Below are 23,591 nucleotides of genomic sequence, written 5' to 3'. Positions count from 1 at the left end.
AAGACATACATATATAGATATTTATACACATACACAAACACACATTTTTCTCAGTGTAGTGATGAAAAAAAAGGAAACATTAGTATACTCAAGCTATTTAATTTAAATTGCCCTCTAACCTGTTAAAACAAGGCTGCTATTTTAAATGATAGGCAGTAATACCACTGATCAAAAAGCAAAGAGTCCGTTTGGAACAGGTGGTAAAAAAAATACATTAGACTTATATGACAAAAGCACTGTTATACACAAATGTAACATGAGCCTTGGAAACGGAAAATATTTCCAATGAAATAATCCACTAGGGATCTATCAATTATTACCTGTCTGTGGAACATACAGTGAAATGTCAGGCACAACACCATATTGTGGCTGTCACAAGGCCAAGTCTCTTCTCAGATCCTCATCCTGCCAGTTTTGCAAGGAATCCATGGTCAAATAATTTGCACACATATGGAAGACCTTATTGTTCAACGCAGACAGCAACGAATCCTTTGGCCATGAAACCAGGACAATGAAATAACATATGTTTTCAGCTTATTTACTGCTTTACCCACTCTATCATGCACCACCATGTTGTTGTTTTTTCCGCCATTTAAATATTTTAGTTGATCTCGTCCGAAGGGGGTATAGGTATCCTACTCAACACACCTTCAATAATAGAGGAATCCTGCCCCAGCTGAGATGGCCTTCCAAATTATATCCATTTATAAAAAGCATGTGAATGGTTCAACTTGTCGGATTGTAGTCCACCTCATGTTGGGTTTTATAGGTTGCTACATCATACAGAGAGGCTCTGTAGAACTGTGCGTGAAGCCTCCTCGCCTTTTTCACAGCAGATGTCCAAGAATTGTCTTACTTTGTTTGTTAAGGTGATCTTTGAATTGATAACCTCATACTCATCTCTGGAGAAGATCTGGGAGGACCTCAAGATGTCCAACAGCCGGTTCAGTTTTCCCTCGGTCATATCTTGCACAAGACTTTCTCTGATTTCAATCAGTGTTTTAGTTGAGTTTCTGTTCTGTACATGATTTGGAGGCCTTGAGGGGCCTATTAGAGAAAAGAAAGAGATTGATAGCCAGTGAGATACAGGACAACAAGATCAAGTGACAAATCCCTATGCCAATTAGCAGATAGGGTATGATATTGATGGGCATAGGGGCAGAGATTTAAAATATAGGTCTGCGAGTAACGCTGCAAGTGATTCTTCAAGCGGGATGGAAGATACATAAAAGTATTGTTGGAAAGCATCAACTGAAGAGCACGGATTTGTACTCTGCATAGACTCTGCACAGGAAATAACTGGTGGCCTTGTGTATTTTAATGCACAATGATATATTAGTTAAAGGAACAGTATAGGATCCTGCACCACAAACATGTATTTCTGACCCTATAGTGTTAAAACCACCACCATTTCGGTGGTTTGTCCCACCCTTAGAAGGGGTTAAAACTCACTTTATTTCTAGCACCACGCGTGTCTGCCGGTGCTGTCCCTGTCCCGCCTGCTTGGTGACTTCAGAATTGCTGATTTTTAACCAATCTAATGCTCTTCCATACGCTAAAATAGTCAAGAAGGCAGGACGGGGGCAGGGTCAAACGCAGTTTGGCCCAATCAGCACCTCCTCATAGAGATGCATTGAATCAATGCATCTCTATGAGGAAAATTCAGCGTCTCCATGCAAAGCGTGGAGACGCTGAATGGCAGTTCTGTCTACTGTGCAGCACTGCCCCAGGATGCACTTTCAGTGGCCATCTGAGGAGTGTCCACTGGAGGTGTCCCTAGGGGGCAATGTAAACACTGCCTTTTCTCTGAAAAAGGCAGTGTTTTCATTATGATGCCGGCAGGTAATGATAATAATCACCAGAACAACTACATTAAGCTGTAGTTGTTCTGGTGTCTATAGTGTCCCTTTAACAACAGGTCAGTTTATTAGGTAGACACATAGAGTGTTTGCAATGAGTGACTGCAGCAATGTTGCAAAAATGACTTGACACCACCAGCATTCGTATCAAGTAGTGAAGATTTGTATGGTCTATGTAAGAACATTAAAGAAAAAAAACATAAATAATCGGAGTAACATGTAAAAAAAATAAAAGTAGTATTGACAAATTTGTATGTGGTAGCGATAACATTTTACAATATTATCAGGGCCAATCCAAAAAGCTTTCTGTAAACTTGCTCATACATAGAAGTGTACAAAGGACAACTTGAAGAAAGGAGAGTTTGTCTGATACAGGTATTATAGAGTTAGACCAAAACACATGTGCAACTTACTGTCTAAAGAGGTTATCTTATTAGATTCTGTACTGATGTATAAATATCTGGATTTATATCTGGGAAAAGTAAATTATTCAAGGATATAATGTTTAAGAAGTGGCTTTTAAAAAAATGATTTCTATTGTTTATTCTATTTTTTTAGTTAACACAATTTTGTTTACTGCAGTTATACACACACAGCAGAAATAACTAAAAAAAAATGCACTTTACTTCTCTGCTTTATCAACTTGGACCCGAGATCGTCATTTGTCATGGTCATTAACTAAAATTTTACTTTTGGAGAATTCATAGTGAATTTCAGATTCTAAGCTAAAAACAGCCGCACTCAAAACATAACTGATCAGGTGGTCTATAGGGACAATTCTCCCCTCAATTTTTGTTGTGAAAAATGGAAATCTATTGGTGTGGTAATGACAAGATAGGCACGTGTTAGAAGAAAGCATGTTGCATTTGTCGTGATTATATCAGCAATTTCCTCCCTTATAGTTTATTGGTTTATTGAAGATACTTTTGAGAGGCTGTTCAACCAATAATATCACGATTTTAGGACATTTTTAGAAAAGCGTCCAATTTCTTAGTATGGACCTTTCAGATATGTTTAGACCACTCTAACAGGATTTCTGGCACAACCAATTGACTGTGCATTGGGCACCAGGTACTGGATGCCCTAGAGGCTGGGTCAACAACTTGTCCTGTCTTCTAAGACTGCCATTGGGTAATAGCAGCAGTGGGTGGAGTTTGATCACTTTAAAGTGGTTGGTGTTTCCCAGATACATGTACCTACAGGGTTGTGGTGTTGAAAAGGGCATGACAGCTCTTTGGGTCAGGGGTTAAGTACATGGGTTTAAGTGGGCAAAACGCACAAAGTCAGGCAGCAGTGCCCCACTATCTATAAACGCCAACAGCTGCCATTGTAGCTAACTTTTTTTTTTTTAATAGTTGATCTATTTTTGCCTAAAATGGGAAAGGCATTCTTAATTCCACACAATTCACACCTTTGTGCATAACAACACGGATCAATACAATCATTGGAAGCATAAACCAAGGGGTAATTGGTATGTAAAAAAATTATTCCTGAAACTGAGATGTGGCAAGTGTACACGGTTTTGTATAGATTCATAGAATATGCAAGATACATGATTCATTTGGAGACAGGATGTACACTATATACTGTGTCACTATGATATTTTTGAACAGCAGGACAACTATAAAAATTTTTGGGGCGTGGGGGTAAAGAACTGATTAAGAAGCTATTTTTTATTTTAATCTCTCGATGTAAAGAGAACGATATATTTCACGTTTCTACTAGATGCCTGCTTCCTCGCTCTACCTGCACCTGATTATTGCACCCTTGGTACCCCAGACATGTGGTTAAGTCTTTAATCTTCTTCCCAGAATTCTTCAAACCTACTGTTCTCACCTCCTGATCTTGGCTCATGGTGTGAGCAGCCTCTTGTCAAGTTGAACTTATTGTGGTGCCTGGCATTTTCACAGGGAAGGCTGGTGCGGTTCATATGGTTGGCAAGAGGAAGTGAGGGACTACTGGTCTGCACAGATTGCACTGAACTAGGACAAGGTAGGCTGGCTGCAAGTCAAAAAAATGGAGGACAGAGAGAACAAAATGTTAAATATTAAAGGGAAACATTACTTTGTAGAATATGAAATATTATGTTTAAATACCCGATATATTGAACAAATACCTGTTTTCGAGGTCTATAAAATAAAATGTAATCCAAAACACTGTATTTAGCTCTACCCTGGAAGAATCCATCTTGGTTCCTTGTTATAAATTTATCATTGTTATAAAAATATATGTATATATTTTTATACCTTTCAGTCAGTATACAGAGAGGAGGTGAAACAGAAACAATCAAGGTTATTCACTAAATTGACATCTGTCGGTAATTCAAAATTAATGTAATTTTCAAATTTAAGGCCAAAAAAGCCAAACTAGAAAAAATTCTCCAAGTCAGCTATGCATTCAGTTCAGCTATTTTGGCCTTAAATTTAAAACTCATTCAGTCATTCCTTCCAGTCATTTCTTACTTTAATAAATAACCCTGTATGTTTTGGTTTCTCTTCGTAATTTGTAATGTGTTCCTTTGCTAGGCCAGAACTGAACTAGATTATGATGCCATCTGCCAAATCGTTAATATACATTTAAAAGACAATTGAGTATCACATGATAAAAAAACAAACAAACATAGCTTAACTTTATTAGTAATAATAAAAAGCACACAACAGTTTTAAAGCGGTTGTGTCTCTCTTCCCCTCATAAAAATTTAGTATTTCATAAGGATAAAATACTCACAATTACTGTGTTGGCATTGTGCTGATATTCCAGTTCAGTCAAACAATCTCATAAGACAAAGAAGGGACTTTGAGATGTTACAAGGCATTCTGCCTTATTCAAATGTGGTAATGTTACATATTGCTTCCCTGGGTCTTTGCCTTATTAGGTTAAAGGATCACTATAGGGTCAGGAACACAAACATGTATTCCTGACCCTATAGTGTTAAATACACCATCTAGCCCCCCTGGTCCCCTCATGTTTCCATAAATACAGCAAAATCTTACTGTATTCAAGCCTGAAGCTGTAGATCTGCATGCTGTTTGCCTCAGAACAAAAAGCTGTCTGCTGACATCATCAGAAGTGTTAGCCTGATCCAATCACAATCCTTTTCCATAGGATTGGCTGAGACTGACAAAGAGGCAGATCAGGGGCAGAGCTAGCATGATTCAAACATAGCCCTGGCCAATCAGCATCTCCTCATAGAGATGAATTGAATCAATGAATCTCTATGAGGAAAGTTCAGTGTCTGCATGCAGAGGGAGGAGACACTGAATGTTTGGATCAGGAAGGATCTCTAACAGCCATCTGAGGAGTGGCCAGTGAAGTTATCACTAGGCTGTAATGTAAACACTGCATTTTCTCTGAAAAGACAGTGTTTACAGCAAAAAGCCTGAAGGTAATGATTCTACTCCAAATTCAATAAGCTGTTCTGGTGACTATCGTGTCCCTTTAACCATATCACACTCCAATATAGATTACCCCGTTAAATATATTATTTATACTGGTAGCTAACCAAAAGAATAAACAATGTCTGTTTTTTTTCAAAATAATTCACTGCGAATATTCCTAAAGGGTTACTCCAAGTACCATGACCACTTCAGTGATTTGAAGTGGTCATGGTGCAGTGTTTTGCTATGTATCTCTGCACATAAAGAGTTTAACCGCTGGGGTTGGCTGGCTACAGACCATATCTGGAGAAGTCTGCCAGTCTCAAACGGAACTCCAATGATACTCTGTGTATCAGTCTCTTACCAATCACAACTTGTATCTCCTAGCAACTATGTCATAGAAATCTCACACATGGGAACATTGATCAGCAGACAAGAGGCGATGAGCCTTCATTGTTACCTCGTATAAGTGAATTAGTGAAAATTTAGGTATTTGTAGTTGGCATATGTAGTGGGCGATATAGGATGTACAGATGGGTTTACAACAGTGAATTCCATCACAATAGAACAAGGACAAATCGACAGCATCTGATATAGGAGGCAGACAGAGGTGACACAAGGTGTACAAAGACACACACACTCCTTACCACTTCTTTGCGATTTAATCTGTGTGGCTCCTCTGTGACTTTCCTCAGGTGTGCTCTGGGTTCGGTTTCTCTGAACAGTTTTGCCGCTGACCATCGAGCAATAAAACTATAATAAAATAAAGTGCACAGGATTGCTGAACATTAAATCCTGCTTCACGCGAGTGCAAGCTTCTCATTTTACTTATTTGAGAAGCGATGATGAACTGAAAGTGTAAATGGAAATCACATCATTCTATCACTTCCTCTATTCTATCAATCAGAAGGCACACTTGGTAAAAGAGTAATCATGGAGTTACAGTGCATGCACTAAAGTTGCTGTGCCAGATCGGAAGTATAGAGGGCTATGCTGTCAGAATAAAGCTCTATGCTGAAAAATGATTGGCAGGTGGGGTAAGGAACAATTGAAAAAAAATAAAAAATAAAAAAAATGTATTTCTGCTAGCACAACATATACATGTTTTTTGGATCTTTAACATAATACTATGTTATGGCAGGTACACTCTAAGATGGTGTACCACACCCTGCAAATACAGTAAATATTTTTGTTTTTTTCTAAAAATGTAATACACATATTAGAAACAAAGATCTTAATAAAACATGGCAAATGTAACACTTACATCCAAAAATGAGATATCATATTCCTGTACTGGGCTTTGGAATGCCTTCTCTGCCATCTCCTGGAACAACCAGACATTGTAATTAGTACTCTTACTGATAATGTGATCATATAACCAAGCCATCCATAGGGTATGCACACATTTAAAAAAAACATTTTTTTTTTTTTAAATCTGGAATTTCAAATCAGAACAAACGAAAAAAGCATGAAAATGATAATAATAATAATGATAATATAATATGTGTATATTTAGCAGTACACTGACATGAGTGTTTTCCCACATTTTGGTTTACAAGTGAGAAATAGTGGCTATATTTATGAAAAATATTTAAAATTAAAAATGTTTTACTTCTCTTGTTTTTTTCCCCTTTATGGCTCACTTCTCACTTGATCTGTGAATAAAATAATTCCGTGAATTTTCCCTAGGCATCAATAAACTTTTTATTGGAGCCACAAGTGGAATTTAGAATATTGACAACCCTCCCCCCCTCGGCTTGGACATCGGAAATGTGGCCGAACACCTGATCTGCCTATATTCGGCCAACTTGCAGTTGATTCCACAACTAATCTCCAAGTCTAGCATTAGGCCGGATGTTACAATGATAACTTGGTTTGGTTTTACCTAATTATGCATGATGCTATATAAATCTTCTCTATGTTAGAATGATTACTGTCCTTCAAAATTGTATCCTGCCAACCCCTCTCCAATTTTTCTCCCAAAAGATTCCTGTGTAAGACGCCATGACTTAGAACTTCTATCTACATTAAAAAGTTGGACTACAGCACCCTGACTGTGCACATAAAGCACTACTTCTGAGACATGCTCAACCGTGCTAGAAGGTTAACTACGCATCATGACTGTCTGAGTCACTTCCTGGTTTGGAAGTTTCACTGCAGAAGTTGTTGTGGGTGGGGGATTTGAATGAAATTAAAAACACTTCATAATTGAGTACTTTTTTTTCATATATTCGAATGTGTTATCTGTATAAGCAAATATGTTATTAAAACCAACTTTTCTGTATGTGACATTCTAATTTGAATAAAACAAACATTTTGGCCTACATTTTAAAATTCACTTTGAATTCCCTGCAATCCTAACTTCAGTAAATAACCCTGTCTGCTTTAAAAACATGATTGAATTATTTTTTGTATAATAAATTTTATTAGATAACATGTCTCTTTAAAATCGTGACCCTACAAACAATTTATTTAAGGATGGGACTGGGAATAGAGCGGGACTACCCCAATGAGCAACGTACAGTATGGTTGGGAGCAAAGTTAAAGGGGCACTCCAGGCATCAAAATAACTTTATCTAAATTAAGTAGTTATGGTTTCATGAGACACCTAGACGCACTCTAACCTTCAGGGGTTAAACCGTTCTAGAACGGTTTAACCACAAAGATGCCTCCAGCGCTGACTCAACTCCCCTCCCCCAAGCGACATCCGACTTCTGAAATTTAAGTTTCAGTAATAGTGGCGCGCCGTAGGGCATTGGCGACGCTGACTGGCTGAGAGCATCAGGTGCCTTATGCTGCCTAAACTGCCCCTTTAAACATAGAATGTAGGATAATAGAGGCTACCTATTAACAAGTTAGCAAACCAGGATGCTTGGGATCAGAAACAAAAATGTTCTATAATTTTATATAATGTGATACTTCTAAAACTCAATGTGTAGGCAACAACAAAAAAGTCTCACCTTGTGTTTTTGGAGTGAATTCACCGATTGCTCCATCTCCTCAACCGAGAAAGTTTGCTGGATTTTTCTGAGAAAGCCCAGGCAATCTGAGAAGGGATAAACGTTTATTACTTTATTTATAACATAATTTCCTCAACATGGTGCAATACGATCACTATAAAATGTGCATTTCAATTAATGGAGCCTATTATTAGGCTATATTGCCTGCTGCAAAATTAAGGATATTTTTATTGAAATATAGTGATTTTTACTCCTGTGAATATGCCTTAGCCACCTTGGACGTAGGGGAAATATATGTTAAAATGACAACCTCAAATTTTATATTTTAGTAAAATTATATTGGTCAATGAACAAAAAAAAGTCAAGTCAAGAGATATACTGAGACAAAGTAAAGGTGTCGGCTGTCAGAGGAAGATGGCGGCACCCATGAGGTGCAGATTAGTAAATCTCAACTTTACCTGCCCCCTGGTCACCTGCCCCCAGCAGTGATGTCACTGTCGGGGGACATTGCGACCTGTCAGAACCTGTCATAGCAGACTTTAATAACATAAAAGGTGCAGAACAAACCCATGCTGCTACTCTCAACATCCTAAGAGGCCGTTATTGGAGCACACATTTGTTTTGTAAATTGATGTGGCAATTTGATATTAAAAAAAAAAGTATTTCTTAAACTACCACAACTAATGTCTACTAGCAAAACAAGATGGCTGCTTCCAGAAACATATTTACTGCTTTTATTCACATATGGCACAAGACTGCAAGCACAAACTCAGTAGAAAATTATGACTACTCAAAAAAATAATTTTGAACACCCCTTTTTTGTGTAAACCTTTTATGCATGATATTTCAAAAATAAACAAACCTGGGTGATTTTCCTTAATGTAAAACTAGAACCCACCTGCCGTTGAAGGTCTCATTTTAGGATTCTGATGCCAGCAACAGTTGACAAGCTCAACTAGACTTGCACGTTGAGCACAGGACATGTTAGTGGCCTTTAGAAGAATGTCCATGCCCGGCTGTGGTCGAAGGCCCCTTGTAATCCCTGTCTCCAGCTTCAAGGGGTATTCTTTTTCTTCTGTGAAAGTTGAACACAGGTAGAGAACGATGTGTGCATTTAATAAATTATTATTGGGCAGACTAGATGGGCCGAATGGTTCTTATCTGCCGTCACATTCTATGAAACATCTTGAGTCAGAGAAACATCTAAAATTTCATATAATTTTATATAATGTGCTACTTCAAAACCATTCTAAGTTTTTTTGTTTTTTTAAAGAAACTAGATGGGATAGAACTGTATAAGCCTACGTAACTATCGGTGAACTGGATTACAGTTAGAAATCAGGGCTCAAAAATTTAATTTGCCAATAGCAAGTGGAAATTTAGTTGTGGTGAGTAGAACTTCACCATTGATGAGTGTGTCATGGACCCTCCAGGCTTCCAGTGGTGAGTAATTTTTAAACATTGACTAGTAGTGTAGGACTTGAAATTTTAAGCCCTGTAAATATTACCATTCCCATTTACAAAAATAGCTGGAGGCTTTCTGGTTCATACTGCTTCTTGTGCAACCAAACATTGTATGATTAGAACACTTGAGAATCAGTTGTTAAGCTAATCAGCTGTTGGGTACCAGCACATGGGACTGCATGGATAAACTGTTTTATTTGTGAGATACAAGAGTATTTGGTATGGTGTGGCGTGGTCATTGTTGATGGATTATTATTATTATTATTATGGTATTTATTTAGCGCCATCAAATTCCGCAGCGCTTTACAATGGGTGGACGAACAGACATGTAGTTGTAACCAGACAAGTTGGACACACAGGAACAGAGGGGTTGAGGGCCCTGCTCAATGAGCTTACATGCTAGAGGAAGTGGGGTAAAGTGACACAAAAGGTAAGGATAGTATTAGACTAGTGACAGTTGCAGAAGAGGAATCAGTTGGGAGCTATTAAGAGTTTAATTGATACGCTTTTATGAAGAAGTGGGTTTTTAACGATTTTTTGAAGGAGTGGAGACTGGGTGAGCATCTAAAGGAGGAGGGAAGCGAGTTCCACAGGAACGGTGCAGCCCTCGAGAAGTCTTGAAGGCGAGCATCAGAGGTGGGAGTACGGACAGAAGATAGACGTAAGTCTTAAGCAGATAGAGGAAGATGGCTGAGGTAGCTACACTCATGGAAGGTGAAGCTAGAAAGGTTATTAACTGTAGGGATTTAGAGACATGGTGGTGATTGTGAAAGGCATGGGTGGTGTATAAGCTGTTAAGTCGCCCAGTTGTAGAAGTATTGTGTTACTCAGTGAGGATACAGTCAGCCCTGAAAGGTGCATTAAGGAGGGACAGTTTTTATTAGCAATAGTAAACAGCAATATATAAAACTTACCACCACGAAATGGGGGCTGCCTTCTAAACGTTTCATAACATGTCATCCCAAAGCTAGAAGAAAAAAAATAAAAGTTATTGAAAAATGCAATATATGATAGTATAGGCTGGATTTAGCTTTGGAATTCTGCAAGAAAAGCTCTTTTGGCGAAAATGTACTTTTCACATGCTGCATGAGTTTAAAAAACTATTATAAAAACAATATGAAACAAACACAAGTAACTATTTTGATACTGCACCCAACAAATGTCTCACAGGGTTATTCACTAAAGTAAGAATTCACTGTGAATTTCAAATTTAAGGCCAGCACAGCCGAATAGAAAGCATAGCTGAATGGGAGAATTTTTTCAGTTCGGCTATTTTGACCTTAAAGGGATTTTCCAGTGCCAGGAAAACAAACCAGTTTTCCAGGCACTAGAGAATCCTGGAGTGACCCCCTCCCGCACCCCATCCCAATGAGCTGGTGGTCTGAATGCCTACAGTGTCCCTTTAAATTTCAAGTTTTTTACTTTAGTGAAAAACCCTGTTAGACATTCGTATTATGCCGTATCAACAAAGTTACTTATGTTTGGTAAAACAAAGTAAAATCTGTGGCTTTGTTTAATATGCTGAAACATGCAGGATTGGATATACACCTGTAAACATCGTCTGCTGTGGATGGTTCATATCCCTGCAGCCTCTCCGGAGACAGATATACCCGGCATTGCTGATTGATTTCGTTAGAGGTCAAATGTCGCAATGATTCCATCCCAAAGTCTGAAACCTGAAAATATGTATATTTTTTTCAAATTCATTCTAAAGATATGTAAAAAACATCTGTTCTTAAAAGAAAAAGATTGTATACACTGAACTCCTTTAGATTTAATGAAGATAAATTCGAAGACACTTTCTTACTAAACTGTGACCACAAATCTCCCCCATGGTGAATGTACTCCTCCTAGATTGGCTATTTATGGGTAAACCTGCTGATGTTATTTGCTATATACTGTCAAGAGCCCACTGATTAAATACGGAATCTTGTCTAAAGCTGCATTACCTACCAGAGGTACGCATGTACAGAAATGGTCAAGCTGGCTCCCTCTCTGATCGCTGTGATAAGCATAATATGGATTTCTTGTAAATTAAAATAAAATAAAAATGATTGTGATATTTCCCCAGCAGGTTCACGTGCTGTTGGGAGTACACGGATAGTTCTGCCCACTTGTATGTAGAACGTGCATACAGTCAATGGAAATCATTTAATTACAAAGAAGGAATACCAATGGTAATTTAATTGACTCTCTCTGGAGGTATGTGTATTTATTGAATTACCAGGAATCACTCCCTACAGTATGTGGACCTTGGAGCCATAGTTTAAAACGGTGAAAAATGATGGGAACATTTCAATTTAACCTGTAAAGAGAATTGTCCCTGGCCCAATCACCACCTCAAATCAATGGCTAATGGTATCTTTGTGAGCTTCACCTAAAATACATACTTTTTTGCAATTGAAAAACTTGTGTGTTTCCCCTTCCCAATGAATCACCCATTGCAACTGGACCATATCTCCTCACCTTTGCACGGTACTTTCCATCCAGAAGGATATTGCTTGGTTTAAGTGCTTGATGTACGAATTGAGGAGATAAACTGTGCAGGTGACACAGTCCCTCGGCGACATCTGCCAGGATCTGCACGCACACAAATGGTGGCAGTACTGGATACAGGTCTCGCTGAAAATAGACACAGCCCGTTTAGAGCATGGAAAGCGTTCATGGACATAAAAGGAGGGGTTTATTTACTAAATAGCTAAATATAAATCATTAAATATTATTCAGCTCAGCTATCGTCACAGCAAGAGTATGTCAGCATAAAATTAGTGAACAAACCCCTGAAGTATTTATCTGCATTATAGATAGCGGATTTTAACTTTTTGGTCACTGAGGCATAGAAGAAGGAGTAATGAGGCAGGGATGGTAAACACTTAATATAAGGAAAGAGTTAGGAAAATGAAGAAGTGATAGAGAATGTTGAAGGTAATATAAGGCAGGCACAGAGGAATACATCACAGGCATGGGGGAACCCAAACAAAGAAGGCATGGGGGGACCCAAACAAGGAAGGCATGTGTGGAACCCAAACAAGGAAGGCATGGGGGAACCCAAACAAGGAAGGCATGTGGGGAACCCAAACAAGGAAGGCATGGGGGAACCCAAACAAGGAAGGCATGGGGGAACCCAAACAAGGAAGGCATGTGGGGAACCCAAACAAGGAAGGCATGGGGGAACCCAAACAAGGAAGGCATGTGGGGAACCCAAACAAGGAAGGCATGGGGGAACCCAAACAAGGAAGGCATGGGGGAACCCAAACAAGGAAGGCATGTGGGGAACCCAAACAAGGAAGGCATGGGGGAACCCAAACAAGGAAGGCATGGGGGAACCCAAACAAGGAAGGCATGGGGGAACCCAAACAAGGAAGGCATGGGGGAGATCTAACAAGAGATGGATAAAAGAGTTGTAACAAGGTTGGGATGGAAGAAACGTAATTAGGGAGGGATGAAAGAGCTATTAAGGCAGTGTTAGAGAAGGTGCTATAAGTCAGGGATGGCAAGCACATTCTGCAAGTCAAATAGTTCTGCATTGTGGATTCCATGGCCTCTGACCTGGTAGATTAGAGCATGCAATGAGCCATTTGACATCCAGTCCAACAGGATCCCCAGAGTATTTCCATTTTGGTACGTGCCAATTATGGGAGCCAGGCGCTCAGATTTTATCTGCCGCATACGTTCAACATGCTCGAGTATCTCTTGGCGTTGCCTGTTTGAAAAAGTAACACACAGGAAAAGAATGTAACTAAGATCTCATCAAATCTATTAATCACGACTTATAGGCAAATTATCACTTATTGGGAAACATCACATTTGATCCGGATATCCTATAGATGAGGGATGTAATCACTTAACATTAAAGTGTGTGGAGTAGAATATTTTCTTGCATAATAAAGGCCAAAATGGTTACATGCAGATTCCAAAGCAATGATGTTTCCAACCATGGTACCCTATATTTTTTACAAAAAGTTTGTCAGGATCCACCTATCCCGTGATCGAAAGCCGCCTTTTAAAAACATTAACTGGGATCACTTTATAATAGCGAACGTCATTATTAACCCTTTAATGACCCATGATGCAATTATTATGTCATAACAAAAAAAGCCTTTTAGAGTCATTTGACAGCAGAAAGACTGTATAGCGCTACAAAGGGCCTCCAGGAGCCAGACTGTGATGAGGGCATGAAATACTTTTAATGGCTCAAATGGCTGTGTTTATATTTACAAAGATTCATAATATTGTATTCCTCTGATTTGGGGCTGTCTGTTTTAAGCATAATGGAAGACAGGCATGGATTGGCCACTGATATACGGATGGAAGGCGATTGGCTATGGAGTTTTTATGTAATTTATGCCATTCATTCTCAGAGCTCATGTATGTGACATCATGTACGTAACATGTAACACGTTTCCAGTTATGTGTCAAAAAGGAGGTGTCCATCAGTGAACTGACAAGATGCCCTAGTCACACAGTGTTTGCTAGTCTGTCACCAATGAGAAAGAAACTAGTAAAATTAATTAAGAGCCCCTCACAACAGAATCAGAAAAAGAAAATTATTTGATCAGGTTTCTTCATGCCCAGTCTGGTAAAAACATTTTCCCTGTTCATTTTCCATGTCCAGCTCACCTCTCATCCAGTCCTGCAGAAGTTAAGTATTTAAAAAAGGCGTTCAATCCATTAGGTCCATAGCTGACCCGCAATGCAATATCAGAGCTTGTTTGCACTAGCTGACATTTCCTCCCAAATCTGACGGCTGGATTGTTGTTGAACATCCCTGCTCAGTGCGAGGTGTCAGAAGTACAATGATTATGGGAGGCCGGCTACTGTTGATCGCACAGAGTCTCACAGAAACATCAGGAGTTTGTTCGAGAATCTGAGCAAGAAAGGAAATCTTTATTAGAAACATTTAATAAAAGTAAGAAGACATAAACATGACATAATCATTGTTCAGTGTAGTGGTTATGTTGTGAATAGTTTCTGACTGTTTAGGAGTGGTTTGATCTAAGATTGCCTAAGATTAAAAAAATAAAAATAAAAATAAAAAACAAAAAACAAAGTATGTATATAAAATATATATATATATGATATTGTCACTGGGTTCTGGAGAAATTCATAAACAGTTATGTAACCCTTGTCTCTGTCTTCTCTCTACAATACACAAATGTCACATATATACATATATACTTAAACTATTTTAAGCCGTGAATATAAAAATGCAAATCTAAATCTACACACTTTGTAGTGTTTTGTTATTTTGTACATACTGTTTGTCGATTGCTGGGTTGTTGATCTTTTAAAGCATGAGATCTTGTTACTTTACCCCCATATATTCTGTGGAATCTGGAGATTGCGCAGTTAAACCCCAAGAGCCAGGAAGCCTGGGTTCAGCTAGCTGTCAATAATCAACTTGCCAAACAGGAAAGTCTTGCAGCAATCTGACCTCAGCAGCAGCCGTTTAACTTCTGCGCTGCCTGACTGCTGATTACACTAGTAAAACATGTGTTTCCCTGCAATGTCTCAAGCGTAAACATCAAATTCATAGACACGGTATTTACAGATATTTTAGAGGACACATAATCAGAGTATTTCAGTCTGTAATGATACATTTTTATTGGACTAACATAATACTTAAAAGACAAGCTTTCAAGAGCTGATGCAAAACTGATTGAAATGATTGATCAGTATTGCTTCAGACCTAAGGAAGAGAGGAAAACTCTTGCAAGCTTGTCTTTGAAGTGTTATGTTAATAAGATTATAAAGGTATCATTGGATATTGCAATACTCTGATATTTTGGCATCTTGTCTATTGGACTAATACGGCTAATCCGATCTACATTACTATGGCAGATATTTTAGGATATACATTATCTCACAAAAGTGAGTACACCCCTCACATTTTTGTAAATATTTTATTATATCTTTTCATGTGACAACACTGAAGAAATGACACTCTGCTACAATGTAAAGTAGTAAGTGTACAGCCTGTATAACAGTGTCAATTTGCTGTCCCCTCAAAATAACTCAACACACAGCCATTAATGTCTAAACCGCTGGAAACAAAAGTGAGTACCTTCTCTGAAAAGGCGCGCATTAACAACATTTTATAATTTTAATAACTGGCAAAGTTATTCCATGAGATGATACCCGTAGTCGCGGCAATCTGTTTGATTGTTTAGTTGGTGCATGAACTAAACCCTCTGCTGAGCAGACCTTCCATTGATTTCAAACATGTCAGTATTGTATTTTCATATTTACAAACCGGTCAGTATTGTATTTAGATTTTTTTGGTGTTTTTATTTATTTTTTATTTTCATATTTACAAACCGGTCAGTATTGTATTTATATTTTTTTGGTGTTTTTTATTTTTTTTTTATTTTCATATTTACAAACTGGTCAGTATTGTATTTTGATGTGGTCTCTTAGAAGCAAGCAGCTGAACATTGCACTATGGGTATATTGTGATAGAAAGCACTACAATATAAACAGGGGGGGATATTTACCAACATGTTCTGAAACGTGGCAGTCATTATATTGATCGTATTTCTTAAAGTGACCTAAAAGTCGTGTTTTTCTTCACAATAAATGTCACCATATTTTCTTAGAAATTTCCATTTTAGAAGACCAAATGACTTAGAGTGGATGAAACATTCTGCCACTACTGTGGCAGAAAACGTGGAAGGAATGTAAACAAATCCATTGCATTAGAGAAAAATGGTGGATATTCAAAAGTGACGGTTAGAGCACAAAATAAAAAAAATAACATTAAAAAGTCTAATTTGGGGGCGGGGCCTGACCGTCATGCACACAAGTCGCATGGTAGCTCCCAGCATTTTCAAGCCTTTTGACCCACAAAAGCGGTCTGATCCTAGACCAGGCACCAAGAAGCTGCCACCACATGCACTAAGCGGTACTGGTCCTGAAGATCTTCTCAAAACCGAAGTCTTGGCCCCCTGAGGGGAGAAATTTGATCTTGGTGCCTAAGGCCTAATCCAGCAGTGAGTGGGGTGGACGGCCGCCACCCTGCTATCCTGCATACCGGAAACAAGCTAGACCCTTGACTCCGCTAGGCGATGGCCCTGCTCCCCCCCTTTGGACCGGTGGGGGTCATCCCGGTCCATCCTGACGCCCTTCTTCCAGCGTACTAGCAATGCCAGCTACTTGCATTCGAGGACCCGCTTACCGAACAAGATGGCGGCGGAGTCTATTCCTTCCTCCACAGAGATGGTGGTCTCTCTCTGGGCTCTTGGCACCCCATGCAGGCAGGGCAGGGCAACACTGTGTGTCACACATGGCTCAGGCCACCTCCTGGCTTTGCAGCATCAGCTCCCGCAACATGGAGAAATTTCAAGTCACTCCACAACCTCAAGCGACACACAGCACCTGGCTCTGAGGAGTGACTGGGCTAACAAGGCTGATTGATGGCTGTCCGCCAACAGACTCATGTCTGAAAAATGGGGACTCTAACCGACCAGCGGTGGGAGATGGGGATCTCTACCTGGGGACTGGGGTGACTCTCCATGCAGCCAGTACAGTGGATACACACGCTTGTTTAGCTGGCTGTGTGATGCTGAGGGCTCAGGGACCTTAATCCGATATGGCATACATAATTGCATATCAGCTTCTCTCCTATGGATTTAATTATAATGCCATACTGTTTAACTTGTTATGTTTTATCTACCTTTTTTTAAAAAAAAAAAAGTGCAGCATCTATGACATGTGAGACCAACTTTTCTTGTTAAACGTTGTCTTAACAATCCTGTATTTTATTCATGCATTACAAAAATAAAGAATTCAAAAAAGAAAAAAAAAGTCTAATTCATTTGATAAATTGCATTTAAAACTTCACAAAAATCTAGATGGGAAAGCGTTGGCAAAACTTTGATAAATCTTCCCCACTGTGTTTACATTTTTTGCAGCAAAGCTAATGACACAAGTACAATTTATCACAAAAGAGGTAATGGCCTGGAATCACAGGTTTACTGGAAAGGTAATGAAATGAGATACAAATATGCTAAAAAATATCTCTGGTATGTAGACACTTGTAAACTTTTTTGATGTTTGTCATTCCTTATGTAATGCGTTTTACATTGAGACTTGCCAGTGGAAGTGGTAAGTGTCCTTCCCAAAAGGATATACCTTGTGAGTCAATATTGAATATAACTAAGGAGCATCAAATGAGCGATGATGAGTTTTGCTCACGTGCCAGAAAGCAATAAAAATAGTGTAAACAACCAGAAGGAGCGTGCTTCCTCAAATTAAAGACTGAATAATGCTGTCAAAATAACACTAACATGTCGGGATGGGCAATTATTGTTACAGGAACAAGAGACCAGAAGATATTATAGTCACCGCCTGCTGGCGTTTATTGAATAAACAGTGAGATATATTGAAATAAAATAGAAGATTTTTTTTGTTTTTTGCAACTCTGTTATTTTGACTTACAGAGATACCATAGGCCACCCCCTAGCACAGCCATTCATCAGCGAAGTTCCTCTCTGACGTTTATCTGCTCAGGGAGCAGGGTTTCCTGTAACCCAGCACCTGAGCTGAGCACTCAGCTTCCTGCAGGCAGGGGGAAGCGGGACATGATCTGGTATCCGGGCTGCCCCATGCCTGTTAACACTGGAAGCACTCTGCAGGGAGTACACAGTTCACTGCTCTCCTGCTGCCCCAGCAGAAAGAACACTTCCTGCAGGCTGATCCCATTCTCTGCCAGTTTCAGCACTCAGGTATGGCATATCTGGAGGCTAAGGAGCACTGGTTATTGTGTGTATGGTTGCAAATTGGTGTGTGTGTTAAATTGCTTTGTTTGTGTATGTATGTAAAGTTTTGCGAGTTTGTGTTTGAGTGACAGTGTGAGTGTTAGTGAAAATTTGCAAGTGACATTGTGTGTGTGTTAGTGAGAGTGTGCAAGTGACACTGTATGTCAGTGAGAGAGTGTGTATTAGTGAGAATGTGTTAGTGACACTGTGTATGTATGTTAATGAGAGTGTGCATGTCAGTGAGAGTGTGTAAGTGACACTGTGTATGTCACATATCAGTGTGTGTCAGTGAGAGTGTGTAAGTGACACTGTTTAATAGTGAGTGTGCAAGTGACACCATGTCTGTGTTAGTAAAAGTGTGTAAGTGACACTGTATATGTCAGGAAGAAAGTGTGTGTTAATGAGAGTGTGAAAGTGACACTGTGTATATCAGTGAGTGTAAGTGACACTGACACTGTTTGCCAGTGAGAGTGTGTAAGTGACACAGTGTATGTCAGTGAGCGTGTGACACCAGTGAGAGTGTGTGTGTTAGTGTGTGACCATGTAAAGAGATTCTTATATATTAAATTATATTTATAATATATTAAATGTAATTATATATTAAGACAAAAAAAATTTAAAATTAAAGTTCACTGTCTCACCATGATTGTAAATGAAATCCCACCAGATGCATTGATGTATGTTTTAGGCAGTATGATTGTTTGGATATATATATATATATATATTAGGCAGTACGTACGTACTGATATATGCATTAGGCAGTATGAGTGTATGGCTGTATGTATTTGTGTGTGGATTTATGTATTGGGCTATGTATATGTATGTGTATGGTTGATTGTATTTAATAGGCAGTGTATATGTATGTATGGATGTTTTAGGCAGTTTGTGCATTTGGATGCATATACTGCAGGGGTGGGGAACCTTCGGCCCTCAAGATGTTCTGCACTACATTTCCCATAATACTATTACAGCCATAATACTGGCAAAGCATCCAGGGAGATGTAGTTCACAACATCTGGAGGGCCGAATGTTCCCCAATCCTGATATACTGGATAAGTGTGTTTATATTGGGCAATGCGTCTCTTTCCCTAAATGTGAGCTCACTGTGTCTCTCTCCTAAACTATCTCCCAGTCTCTATTTCTTAAATATCTCAACAGTCACTCTATCCTTTCCTTAAATGTCTCCCCAGGCTGTTTCCGTTCTCTAAATTTCTCACCGTGCGTCTGCTTTCACTTAATGTCTACCCAGTGCGTCTCTTTACCTAAATGTCTTTTCACTGCAGTTCAGAGCTTAGTGAATAAACCTCTGAGGGAACGTATTTGCATTCATGAGGCGGCAGCAAGAATCCTTGCACCGGCCCTGCCTGTCTGGGAGAAGTAGGCTGGGTCAGAGGGGTCAATACCTGCCTGGGGGACAGAGGGATTGATATCTTCATGGGAGATGGAGGCACGGGTAGAGGGATTGATACCTTCCTGGGAAATGGAGGCACAGGCAGAGGGGTTGATACCTTCCTGGGAGATGGAGGCACGGGTAGAGGGATTGATATCTTCCTGGGAGATGGAGGTACGGGTAGAGGGATTGATACCTTCCTGGGAGATGGAGGCACAGGCAGAGGGGTTGATACCTTCCTGGGAGATGGAGGCACGGGTAGAGGGATTGATACCTTCCTGGGAAATGGAGGCACAGGCAGAGGGGTTGATACCTTCCTGGGAGATGGAGGCACGGGTAGAGGGATTGATATCTTCCTGGGAGATGGAGGTACGGGTAGAGGGATTGATACCTTCCTGGGAGATGGAGGTACGGGTAGAGGGATTGATACCTTCCTGGGAGATTGTCCCCCGGTCTAAGTAAGGGTCTTTGTTAGTAGACCAACATCCCCAATGGCGTTCTGTCACACTCCCCCATTGTTACTGTGTCTCCTTCTTTCTCTACAATGACTACCAGATGAAAGGGGCAGAGCCTATAATGGGGAAGGCAACCTTTGACGCGCCAGATGTTGTGGACTACATCTCCCACAATGCCTTAATGCTGTCAAAGCATCAAAGGAGGTATAGTCCAAAAGATCTAAAGTGGCGAAGGTTGCCTATCCCTGGCCTATAACGATGATTGACATGGTTCCAAAATAGAGGCACGCAGTTCCATTAGAGATCTAAATCCAGTGTTGCAGAATTCTAAGTTTAATTTTATTTTTTAGAGCTCACAAACACATATTTGCTAAATATAGTATAAGTAAACAGTATTAAAAATCCTGGAAAATTATAGTTCCCCTTTAAAATTATACTCAATTCCTAGACATCGCCAATAACAATGCCTGGGTAAATGTGTTCTGTGTTTACCTACAACCCTACCACACCAATATACATTTTAATACTGTGTGCTGGGATGAAGGAATGAGTTCCTTTCACTTTCAAAGAAGTAACAGTTTCCCTTTAACTCACCCACTTTAAACTACATTCCTTCTGAAAATCACATTACCATATGCAGGATCTAGACCAAGAGTGCCCCAAAAGTAGTACCCCAGATGTTGAGCAACTACAATCCCCATAATGCTTTGTTAGTCTTTAGAAGCTAAAAATTAACAAAGCATTATGGGGTTGTAGTTCTTCAACATCTAGGGCTCTACTTTTTGGGCACCCTGATCTAGAGATAGTAATCGCATGCAACTGTAAACAGCGCAGCAATAAAAAAGGGACATTTGCGACATTCTTTGGTTTATGTGTGTGACGTTACAATCCTTTACTCCGTCAAGCATTCCCTTCTTCCCATAGAATAAAATCACCAAGTAATCCACAGAGTAATAAATCGCTGGTAACGCCAAATAATCCACACATGAGCCAAAGCTTAATGCTGGAACAAGACTGACTTTTAATGACACACACTCTGCTTTTATGCAATTCTCCCATGCAAGGGAGACACCCACAGACAATTATACATTAGCCAATCACACAATGGTTACATCCCACAGATTCTCTCCCCTTAGCCTGAGAGGTAACCCAATTATACGTACAGTTTAAAACATACTTTTTACCCAACTTTCATAACTCTAAAACTATACATCCAATATTAATAAAAGTCACATATTCTTAATCAGCACATTCCAAATACAAACATACCCAAAATCATTTGAATCCGTTCAGCCGTTCGGGAGATAGTTATAAGTCACCTTTGACCGACCGCAAGCACATTTTCATGCCCAAAAAGAGTTCCATAGAGTTGGGCTGTGCGGATGGTCAATTTCACAGAAAAAAAATGTCTAAGTCCCATTCGAATGCACGAACTAGGCCGTTCGTGCAAATATCCCAGTCTAACAGTGTGTTCGAATTGTCGAACGCACTTCGATTCCAGCCGAAGCGTCGAAGTTCCTGAGAAGGTAAGGGTCAGCGGTGTTCGTGCAAATGCGTAGCCGATTTTAGTTCCATAGATTCAGTGGCACGCACTGCTGACCGCGTTCGACTAAATTAAAATGGCCGCCGCCACGTTTTCGGTTTTCTAATGGCGGCCACTTCGGCGACTTCGACTGCATACGAAGTGCCAATTTAAAAGTACAAATCGTTTCTCTGGAAGTTAAAGGGCCAGCAGCAGCACAACGAAAATCCATTGTGCCCAAATCTTGTATTTAAAGGGCCAAACATCCCAGGGACCATAATCACATGGCAAGAGGCTGGCAAGCAGTCCTCTCCAGGTACAAGTGGCAAGGTTAATTTCGCCACAATGTGGAAGTGGCAATTAACTAAATCATCATTAATAATAAGTGTTTCATTTTTTTTTTTTAAAAGGGAGTTGAAAATACGTGAAATGTGGGCTTTAAATTAAAAAAAGAACTATGGGAACCACTTTACAAGCTTACAGCAAAAGAGGAGTGTCCAGCCAAAAATGGTGCTGATATAATCGACAAAATATAGCGTAGTCGGAATCCCAATATCCCAAAAAGTTAAAATGTGTTTTCTACAATCCATGTCTCAAAATATATATGGGCACATAGCGTCTTCACTTAACAATGCTCACAAATACATATCAATAAAATAATTGTACGCACCCACCCATTGATTATTCTTTGTAAATCATAAAGCCATGGTAAGGACTTCTTCCCCTCTATTTTTTGTCAAAGCGATGACAATATACTAATCCTTGAGGTTGGCTGTTTTAGTTTAAAACGTGGCATTCATTTCACCACAACCCAAGTTTATTTAATAGAAAAAAATCCTATATACTGCTATAGGCCAAATGGATATGATGTAGACACAGACTGGCTAATCAAGAACTAATTTTGCAACTAAGCTTTAAATGCCACTACGATTAAGTGTTGTGTGTATAAACCTCTACGGGGTATCCACTACAGCAGGGATAGGCAGCCTTTGGCACTCCAGATGTTGTGGACTGCATCCCCCATAATGCTCTTACACCCATAATGCTGGCAAAGCATCATGGGAGGTGTAGTCCAAAACATCTGCCGTTGCCTATGCCTGCACTACAGTGTAAATTCTCAGTTCAAAGTGAATGTCAAACTGTATGCTTAAATGGCTGGATTGGAAAACTCTCCAAGTAAGCTATGTTTTATATTCAGTTATTATATCTTAAAATGTGAAATTCACTTTGCTTTCATTCTTTAGTGAATAACTTTGTAAATGTAAATACGAGCACAGCCATACTAACTTAGCTAGAACAGTACAGAGTTAATATTCAGGACTAGCACAGTCAAGCCCTACCTTAGCCAGATCCTCTTAGTGGTACTGTGAATCGGTTGTTGGATTTCAAGCCAAGAGATAAAGAAACGTATTTTCCAAGCGATCCGATTTTCTAATTATTTTAACCGTCTCCGCATCTGACAATCCGATAGCAGAAAAGAAAATAGAATCTCAGCTGAAGACATTATATTTCGAATACAGAGATCACACAATGCAGTATATACACACACGCACACATACACACGCACTGTTTCATGTGATCATAAGAATTCAGTATAAAGAGTCACACCCACCACTACCTCCCAGTCTCAAAATTCCCCTTTATAGCTCTCTGTCTAATTAAAGGGACAGTAGTTTATAGAGCTAAATTAAATGAATTACACTGACTGTCAAAAATTATTCTCCTCCAGACTGCAATGTTCAGTTTGCCATGGATACATAAGTCGCTTTGCATTATATATTTTTCTTTCACTATTTTTTACGTGCTGC

At 39.4% G+C, this 23,591-nt stretch overlaps 1 protein-coding gene across 1 annotated transcript; it reads right to left on the bottom strand.

Annotated features, from left to right (window-relative positions):
* Positions 1–85: 85 nt before the first annotated feature.
* Positions 86–23,350, bottom strand: LOC134578582 (receptor-interacting serine/threonine-protein kinase 2-like). Its single transcript, XM_063437550.1, has 12 exons — positions 23,124–23,350; positions 14,281–14,527; positions 13,210–13,363; positions 12,127–12,282; positions 11,209–11,336; positions 10,575–10,627; positions 9,095–9,271; positions 8,197–8,282; positions 6,501–6,560; positions 5,884–5,989; positions 3,696–3,860; positions 86–1,047 (listed from the first exon to the last, which is right to left on the bottom strand). The coding sequence occupies exons 2-12, from the start codon at positions 14,424–14,426 to the stop codon at positions 779–781; spliced, it is 1,500 nt and encodes a 499-aa protein (XP_063293620.1). The 5' UTR covers positions 14,427–14,527; positions 23,124–23,350; the 3' UTR covers positions 86–778.
* Between the last annotated feature and the right edge of the window lie 241 nt (positions 23,351–23,591).

The sequence above is a fragment of the Pelobates fuscus genome, chromosome 12, assembly GCF_036172605.1.
Source record: "Pelobates fuscus isolate aPelFus1 chromosome 12, aPelFus1.pri, whole genome shotgun sequence".
Classification (NCBI taxonomy): domain Eukaryota; kingdom Metazoa; phylum Chordata; class Amphibia; order Anura; family Pelobatidae; genus Pelobates; species Pelobates fuscus.
Note: the sequence above shows the minus strand (reverse complement) of the source record. Positions and strands in the feature narration are given on the sequence as shown.